The sequence below is a fragment of the Phaseolus vulgaris genome, chromosome 8 (assembly GCF_000499845.2).
Source record: "Phaseolus vulgaris cultivar G19833 chromosome 8, P. vulgaris v2.0, whole genome shotgun sequence".
NCBI lineage: Eukaryota > Viridiplantae > Streptophyta > Magnoliopsida > Fabales > Fabaceae > Phaseolus > Phaseolus vulgaris.
The window spans coordinates 40,330,887-40,340,213 of NC_023752.2; the positions used below are offsets into that span (position 1 = coordinate 40,330,887).

At 54.3% G+C, this 9,327-nt stretch overlaps 1 protein-coding gene across 1 annotated transcript; it reads left to right on the plus strand.

The window, feature by feature from the left end:
* Window positions 1-359: 359 nt before the first annotated feature.
* LOC137825131 (uncharacterized) lies at window positions 360-2,264 on the plus strand. The gene is made up of 2 exons (XM_068630805.1): window positions 360-809; window positions 1,029-2,264. Exons 1-2 carry the CDS (start codon window positions 360-362, stop codon window positions 2,262-2,264), a joined length of 1,686 nt encoding a protein of 561 aa, XP_068486906.1.
* Window positions 2,265-9,327: the final 7,063 nt, after the last annotated feature.

Below are 9,327 nucleotides of genomic sequence, written 5' to 3' on the forward strand. Positions count from 1 at the left end.
TACAGGATGAAGATTTCCAAGAAACCGCAAGAAATGAGGACAACAAGGCAAAGTTCGACGCGCGCTGAGAGCGGTGACATGACCATGCAGTAGGTCATGGATATGATGCAAGGCCTGCAGGAAGCGATGGCGGCATCAAAGGTTGAGCACGAGCGCATGCAGGCAGATCTCGCAGCATCACAGGTGAGGAATGAAGAGTTATGCCGTACGAATGAGGAGTTGCGTCGCGGGTTGCGCAACCACTCAGGGCTACGTGAAGCAGATGATCGTGAATGTTTCACACCACCGAGGGCTACGTGAAGCAGATGGAGGCGGTGATCCCTCACACGTTCGTAAGTCCTAAGGTGACGTTCACGGGAATGGAGGATCCTGAGGCACATCTCACTGCGTTCCACATGCAGATGATGCTGGTAGGCGGCTCCGACGCCGTAAGGTGCAAGCTCTTCATGAGCACGTTGACTGGAATGGCCATGGACTGGTTTATCAGCCTTCCAGACGGCCATATCACTTCCTTCGCACAACTCTCACAGCTGTTTTGCGAACAGTACATAGCGAACCGGGCTCCGCCACCGGTATCGTATGATTTATTCAACGTAAAGCAGTATCAAGGCGAAACATTGAAAGAATACATCAATCGCTTCGGGGCGCAAGTGGTGAAGGTTGGCACCACGAAGGAGCCAATGATCGTCTACGCGTTCAGGAAGGGGATGTGCCCCGGACCTTTCTGTGAGTCAATCATCGGAAGCCGCCCCCTTACCTTTGCAGAAATAAGGCGTTGCGCGGTGGAGCACATCGCCACAGAGGGCGAGGTGTGCGAGAAGCGCACGAGCGTTGCACCCGCATGCCCGAGGGCACCGTCGCGTGCATAGCCCGCTAGGGTGAACGAGGCCGTGACCGGAAGGAAAGCTCAAGAGAGGAAGCACCCATACGAGGCGAGGAGGCCCCAGACGAGGGGGCGAACGGAGGGGAATAGGCCGGCGAGGGAGGGGAATAGGCCGTTGAGGCATAATTTTGTTGTAGAGTTGAAGGATCTAATCGTCGTGCCTAACATAGCAGACAGGCTGAGGCCCCTAGTGAATGCTGATAAAGTGCTGGGACTCCACAAGGACGTGTGGTGCGAGTTCCACCAAGCGTTCGGGCATCACATCAACAAGTACTTGGCGCTGGGCCATCAGTTGGACGAGTTTGTGAATAATGGTTTTCTAAAGGACTATCTGGCCGGGTCTTCTACGGCCGCGGCCCTGACGGTACCAGAGGAGGATCAGGCACATGAGATGCCGATCCATGGAGAAGTGCACACCATATCTGGTGGCTTCTCAGGAGGAGGATGCACTTCCTATCAGCGCAAGAGGTACGTGCGATCGGTGAATTCAGTAGCTGAGGAAGGACTGGATGACCCGTGGGAGTCAGACCTTGTGTTTACAAAGGCTGACCTACGCGACGTCGTCCCCCATGATAATGACCCCATGGTCATTTCGGTCGTCACCGTTGGGAGAAGGGTACACCGAGTCCTCGTGGACCAGGGCAGATCCGCCGACGTCATGTTCTGGTCCACATTCAACAAGATGCAGTTGTCCCCTAACCTGCTGAGGCCATACAAGGGATGTCTGTATGGGTTCGCGGGGGACCAGGTGGAGGTACGTGGCTACCTGGAGTTGAGAACGACGTGTACAGATGGAACGACGTCACGTACCGAGAGCATCCGATACCTAGTGGTGAATGCCAACTTAGCCTACAACATTTTGTTGGGAAGGACTTCATTGAATAGGCTAAGGGCAGTGGCTTCCACACGCCACATGAAGATGAAGTTGCCAGATCTTAGTGGACGGGTGATCATGATCAAGTCAGTTCAGGAGGAGGCCCGAAAGTGCTACGACAATAGCCTAAAAACAAAACGGGGAGTGTTTATGGTGATGGAACGCCCGCCCATTGCAGAGACGCCCATGGAGGTGGAGCCTTTGGAGGAGGCAGAACCCGTGGAGGCGACGCCTGCCGAGGCCGTGCCCGCGGAGGAAGCGCCCAGGGGGCTGCACCCTTGGAAGGAGTACCTGGTGAGGCCTCGCCCATGGAAGAAGTATCCGGGGACGCCTCGCCAACGGAAGAAGTATCCGAGGATGCCTCGCCCACAGAGGCGACGCCTAGAAGAGAAGGCCGGGGAAGTGAGTCTCGCGCTGAGAGCGCTCAGGACAGGCGACCCGAGCCAGCGGAAAACGTGGTGGAGAGTCAGATTATGGGCAAGATCTTCAAATTGGGGCGACTGCTGAGCCAAGAGGAGCAGGATGAGGTGGCGGCGGTAATCTCGCGCCACCTGGACGCATTTGCATGGTCCGCTTCGGACATGCCAGGCATCGACCCAGATTTTCTATGCCACCATCTCACCATGGACCCTAAGGTTCGTCCTGTACGACAGAGGAGGAGGAAGTTCAACGAGGAGAGGCGCCTCGTCGTGCAAGAAGAAACAAAGAAGTTGTTGAGTGCCGGACACATAAGGGAAATTCAATACCCTGAGTGGCTGGCTAATGTGGTCTTAGTGAAGAAGGCGAATGGGAAGTGGAGAATGTGCGTCGACTTCGCAGACCTCAACAAGGCGTGCCCCAAAGATTCTGTACCGTCCCGTATCCGGGCGTTGACAAAGTCAAGGTCAAAGTCAACATCTGGACTCAAAGTCAACATAAGGCGTCGCCTAGGTGAAGAAACGCCAAGTGCCAGCGTCGCCACGAGGAAGCGTCGCCAAGGCAGGGCGTCGCCTAGGTGAAGGCGTCGCCCAACCATGGCGTCGCCAAGATTAAATATCACTAAGACAAGGCGATCACAGTGTGGTTCCCCGATACCCATGGGTAGGAAAGACCATGGAGGGAGCGACGCCGTGAGAAGGCCTCAAGTCCCGATAAATCCGGAGTAGTGATGAAGAGAAGATAAAGGTGGCTTCAAGGCCATAGTGGTAGCACCAGCGTAGGGCAACCTAACTCGTGAAGTACCCCTGTCGCCGCAGAGACGCCTTTGGGACAGATACGACTCAAGAGGAGGGTCACGCCAAGGGTAGCCAGGCGCAGGGTACGAGAGGAAGGCAGATATGCTCTCAAAGTGAGTGACTAGATTATTGGGGGCATGAGTTGGCACCCAAAAAGTCACCCCTTGCGCAGTAGCACTCCCAAGCAGGAGGACTCACGCGAAGAAACGTCCCTAGATGGGGTCATGGCGTTGTGAGGCCCTCCACGTGTACGACAGCTAGGTCAGAATAGAAACACCATTTAGTCAGGTACCAGGTAATTAAAGTCATTTAATACAATTTTTGTTTCGAGCGTTTAAGGTACTATAAAGGCTCCCAAGCGTTTCAACGTCTTAAATGCGCTACGTTTTCTAATTAGACGCGCTAATTAAATGCGTTACGTTTTATGATTAAAAGCGCTTTAAGGCGCTTTAAATGCTAGGGTAGTTTAAATAGCGCCGAGAATGTTGGGAACAGGGTTGGAACTTTTGGCAAATTTCCCAGAAACTCTCTAGTCGCTTGCTCGAGCCTTGAGGTTACGCACAAGGGACTAGGGAAAGATCTTTGCTAGAAGGAGAAATACACACTAGACACAGTTTCCTTTTTACCACCTTCAGAGTGCCATACGCGGTGCTCTAATACGGAGGTGCATAGTTTTTGGTGTTTCTTGCTGGCTGACTTGAGCGTCGGAGTGCAAACGGCCGCTAGGGCGCCCTTTTTTCCTTCTTTGCAGGAATCCACAGGTAACCAGTGGGAAGGAGTCCCTAGCTGACGGTTGAGGTCGCGCACGAAGACGTCCCAGGTCAACCGGACGGAACATTTGGCGCCCACCGTGGGGCAGATATAAAACATCAGTCCCATCGCAAGTTTGAGAAGACCTATCAAGTTATGGTAACGTTGGAGGAGGTTTGAGGAGACCGTGAAAATGGCCACCACAAGACGAGGTACTGCACGCGCGGCCCCAACGGAACTGTCCATGCAGCAGGTCCTGGAGATAATGCGGGGGCTGCAAGATGATATGGCGGAGTCGAAGCTAGAATAGGAACGCATGCAAGCAGGTCTCGAAGCCTCGCATGTGAGGAACGAAGAGCTCCATCGTATAAGTGAGGAGTTGCGCCGGGGTTTGCGAAATAATCGGGGGCAACGTGAACATGACGAGATGGAGAACCTCTCCCCGCCAAGGGAGTTTTCCACTCCCTTCTCGCAGGAGATTCTGGATGCAGTGATCCCAAACACGTTCACGGGGCCTAAGGTGATCTTCACCGGGATGGAGGATCCTGAGACGCATCTCTCTGCATTTCACACACAGATGGTCCTGGTAGGCGGCTCCGACGCTGCCAAGTGCAAGCTCTTTATGAGCACCCTGACGGGGATGGCTATGGATTGGTTTATCAGCCTCCCGGACGGCCATATCACCTCCTTCCGACAACTGTCACGATTGTTCAGGGAACAATACCTAGCAAACAAGGCCCCGCCGCCGGTTTCCTACGATCTGTTTGATGTGAAACAGTATCAAGGGGAGACATCAACCGCTTCGGGGCCCAGGTAGTAAAGGTTGGTACGTCAGAGGAGCCCATGATTGTGTACGCGTTCGTGAAAGGTGTATGCCCCGGCCCTTTTGGCGAATCCATCATCCGCAACCGCCCTAGGACTTTCGCTGAACTACGACGTCGGGCGGTTGAACATTGTGTGTGAAGCGCACCAGCGTCGTGCCCTCGCGCCGGAGAGGACCGACGCGAACTCAACCCGCCAGGGTCAACGAGACCACGACGGGAAGGAAGAAACCAGAGGGGAGACGCCCCTACGAGGCCAGAAAGCCCAGCCCCGGGGTCCAGCGGGAGGCGATCGCCCGGCCAGAGAGAGGGCGAGGCCGGCGAGATACAATTTTGTGGTGGAATTGAAGGACCTGATCGCCGTGCCTAATATAGCTGAGAGGTTGAGGCGACCGGCGAAGTCTGATGAGGTGTTGGGGCCTCGGAAAGACTGTTGGTGTGAGTTCCACGAGGCTTTCGGTCACCACATTGATAACTGCCTGTCGCTGGGTTACCAGCTAGATGAGCTGGTGAGAACCGGGTTTTTGAAGGATTATATCGCGGAACCCGCCACGACCGCCGCCCTGCCGCCGCCAGCGGAAGAACAAGCACACGAGACGTCGGTTCTCGGCGAGGTCCATACCATAGCTGGAGGTTTTTCCGGCGGAGGACCCACCGCCTCCCAGCGAAAGAAATACGCGAGGGGAGTCAACTCGATCGAAGAAAAGATCTCGGGTGAGCCGTGGGAATCGGACCTCGTGTTCACGAGAGGGGACCTTCGAGACGTGGTGCCGCATGACAATGACCCCGTGGTCATTTCGGTTGTCACAGCTGGAAGAAAGGTGCACAGATTTCTTGTCGACCAGGGAAGTTCAGCAGACATCACGTTCTGGTCGACATTCAATAAGTTACGGTTGTCCCCCGACCTTTTGAGGCCCTACACAGGGTGCCTGTATGGGTTTGCGGATAACCAGGTGGAAGTCCGAGGCTACCTGGAGTTGAGGACTACGTTCACGGATGGAGAAGCCTCGCGTACCGAAAGCATCCGGTACTTGGTCGTGAATGCCAACTCCGCCTACAACATTTTGTTGGGCAGACCGGCGTTGAATAGGCTGAACTCAGTAGCCTCCACGCGCCATATGAAGATGAAGCTGCCGGACCTCAGTGGCAAAGTGATAGTCATCAAGTCAAACCAGGAGGAGGCGAGGAAATGTTATGAGAACAGCCTGAAAACGAAGAGAGGCGTGTTCATGGTGTATGAGCGTCCGCCAAGTGCCGACACGACGATGATTGAGGCGACGCCCGCTGGGTCGACGCCTAACGAGGCCATACCCGTGAGGGCGATGCCCGAAGCAGATACAACCATGGAAGAAGGCCCTGACGACGCGGCGCCCGTGGAAGAGGCGGCGCCCGTCGAGGATGATAACATGGATCAACAGGCGGCTAATGCCGTGGAGAGGGAGATAGGCGGCAAAACGTTTAAGCTAGGGCGTTTGCTGAGCCAGGAAGAACAGGAGGGGGTGGCAGGGGAGATTTCACGCCACTTGGATGCTTTCGCATGGTCTGCCTCGGATATGCCCGGCATCGACCCTGATTTCCTATGTCATCACCTCAGCATGGACGCCACGGTCCGCCCCGTCCGCCAAAGAAGGAGGAAGTTCAACGAAGAAAGGCAGATGGTGGTAAGGGAGGAAACGCAGAAGCTGCTAAGTGATGGCCACATCAGGGAGATCCAATACCCAGAGTGGCTAGCTAACGTCGTCCTAGTAAAGAAGGCGAATGGAAAGTGGAGGATGTGCGTGGACTTCACGGACTTAAATAAGGCGTGCCCGAAGGACTCGTACCCACTGCCTAGTATCGACGTGTTGGTGGATAGTGCATCCGGCTGCAAGGTGCTAAGTTTCTTGGATGCATTCTCGGGGTACAACCAGATTAAAATGCACCCGAGAGATGAGAGCAAAATTGCATTCATGACACAGACTTTAAAAAATTGCAGTTACTGTTACAAGGTGATGCCTTTTGGGCTGAAAAACGGGGGCGCCACCTACTAAAGGCTGATGGACAAGGTCCTGGCGCCCATGCTGGGAAGGAATGTATACGCCTACGTGGATGACATGGTAGTGGCGTCGCAGGATAGGGCACAGCACATGGCAGACCTGGAGGAATTGTTCGTCACTATATCCAAATATCACCTCAAACTAAACCCTGAGAAGTGTGTTTTCGGGGTAGAGGCCGGTAAGTTCTTGGGTTTCATGCTCACAGAGAGGGGGATAGAGGCGAACCCCGACAAATGCGCGGCGATCATCGCCATGCGAAGCCCGACGTCGGTAAAGGAAGTGCAGCAGTTGACGGGGCGGATGGCGGCGCTCTCAAGGTTTGTTTCCGCCGGAGGAGAGAAGGGGCACCCATATTTCTAGTGCCTCAAGAGAAATAGTCGTTTCGCATGGACTGACGAATGCGAAGCGGTTTTCATCAAGTTGAAGGAGTACCTGGCGACGCCACCAGTCCTCTGCAAACCGGTGGCAGATGTGCCCCTCCGGCTGTACTTCGCAGTGACAGAGCGAGCTATCATCTGGTCCAGGAGCAGGACCAGATTCAAAAGCCCATCTATTTCGTAAGCAAGGCCTTACAAGGCGCGGAGACGAGATACCAGGCGTTGGAGAAGGCAGCATTGGCGGTGGTGTTTTTAGCCAGGAGGCTCCGTCATTACTTCCACAGCTTTACGGTGGTAGTGATGACGAACCTCCCCATACAGAAGGTGCTGCAGAAGCCTGATGTAGCTAGAAGGATGGTGCGCTGGGCGGTGGAGTTATCGGAATTCGACATCCAGTATGAGCCCAGAGGATCCATCAAGGGGCAAGTATACGCGGATTTTGTGGCAGAACTCTCGCCCGGAGGTGAACAAGAGGTGGATGTGGGCTCACAGTGGCTGCTCTCGGTTGATGGCTCTTCCAACCAACAAGGGAGTGGTGCGGGAATAGTCTTGGAGGGACCCAATGGCGTGCTGATTGAGCAAGCTCTGTGCTTCGTCTTTAAGGCAAGTAATAATCAGGCGGAATAAGAAGCTCTGATCGCAGGAATGCTCCTGGCCAAGGAGGTGGGCGCACAGAACCTCTTGGTGAAAAGCGATTCCCAACTGATTACGGGGCAGGTGTCGGGTGAGTTCCAGGCGAAGGACCCACAGATGGCGGCGTATCTGAAATACGTCCAGTTATTGAAGGGAGCATTCAACGCACTTGAGCTGATACATGTCCCAAGGGAACAGAATGCCAGAGCCGACCTGCTTGCGAAGCTGGCCAGCTCAGGCAAGGGGGGTAGATAGAGGACATTGATCCAAGAGACGCTCAAAGCTCCGCGTAAATTCGTGGAAGATAACAGGGTGGATGTCCTCCAGATTTGTACAACAAGAGGAAGGCCAAGGAGTCATCGCTCTTTGACCCAAGATACGCTGAAGATGCCCCGCATCAGCACGTACGCGGACATGCCCGAAGGGGAAAGGCAGATGCAGGTATGTACCCTAGCCGAAGGGGACACCTGGATGACAGCATACAGACGGTACCTGGCAGATGGGGCTCTCCCAGTGGAGCATGAAGAGGGTAAGAAGGTCAAGAGAAATGCCGCAAGATACACTCTGGTGGACGGAGTGTTGTTCAGGCACAGGTTCACTCACCCTATCTTAACGTGTGTAAGTGGCGACGAGTGTACCAGAATAATGACGGAGCTCCACGAAGGCATTTGCGGGAGCCACGTGGGGGGAAGGGCATTAGCCTCCAAGGTTATACGCGCAGGTTTTTTCTGGCCAACGGTAAAAAAGGATTGCGCGCGACACGCCCAACGCTGCAAGCAATGCCAAAAGCACGCTGACTGGCACAAGGCGCCGCCAGAAGAACTGCGATCCATATATAGCCCGTGGCCTTTTCATACCTGGGGAATTGACATCCTGGGTCCGTTCCCACAGGCGATAAGGCAGATGAAGTATTTGATCGTTGCCATCGAGTACTTGACCAAGTGGATAGAGGCAGAGCCCGTGGCACAGATCACTGCGCACAAGGTAGAGCACTTTGTGTGGAAGAACATTGTGTGTCGCTTTGGCGTACCTAGGCGCCTGATATCCGATAATGGGACCCAGTTTGCCAGTCAGCAGTTGAGAAATCTGTGCGCTGAGGTAGGTATCAAGCAAGTGTTCGCATCAGTCGAACACCCCCAGACCAACGGGCAAGTAGAGTCAGCAAACAGAGTTCTGCTGAGGGGGTTAAAGAGAAGGTTAGAGAAGACCAAAGGGGCGTGGGCGGAGGAAGTACCAAGGATCGTATGAGCATACCACACCACGCCCCAATCTTCTACCATGGAGACGCCTTTCAGTTTGGTGTATGGGTCGGATGCGATGATCCGAGTAGAAATACACGAAAGCTCGCCACGCTTTCAAAACTTTATGGTTGAGGAATCCAACGAAGAAAGGCGGGTAAACCTCGATCTACTAGACGAAGCCAGGGAGGAAGCCAGAATAAAAGCCCAAGCGGTAAAGAGGAGAGTAGAGCGGCAATATAACTCTAAGGTAAAGCCGCGACAGTTCTAGATTGGCGACCTAGTTATGAGGAAAGCCCACCCATACGAGCTGGAGAATAAGCTGTCTCCCAAGTGCACCGGACCCTTCAGAGTTACCGAGGATAAGGGCAACAGTTCGTACAACCTAGAGACCTTGGAAGGGGGTCCCATCCCGCGCAGTTGGAATGCAGCCAACCTGAAGTTTTATTTTAGTTGACCTATGTAAAACAGCTATGTAATAGTCTTGTTAAAGGGGACGCT

Excerpts from the sequence above, each read along its gene's own strand:
- LOC137825131 (XM_068630805.1), top strand. The coding sequence starts at position 360 with ATGGAGGATCCTGAGGCACATCTCACTGCGTTCCACATGCAGATGATG. Across the intron at positions 810-1,028 it reads ACATCGCCACAGAGGGCGAG|GATCTAATCGTCGTGCCTAA; the intron begins GTGTGCGAGAAG and ends GTAGAGTTGAAG.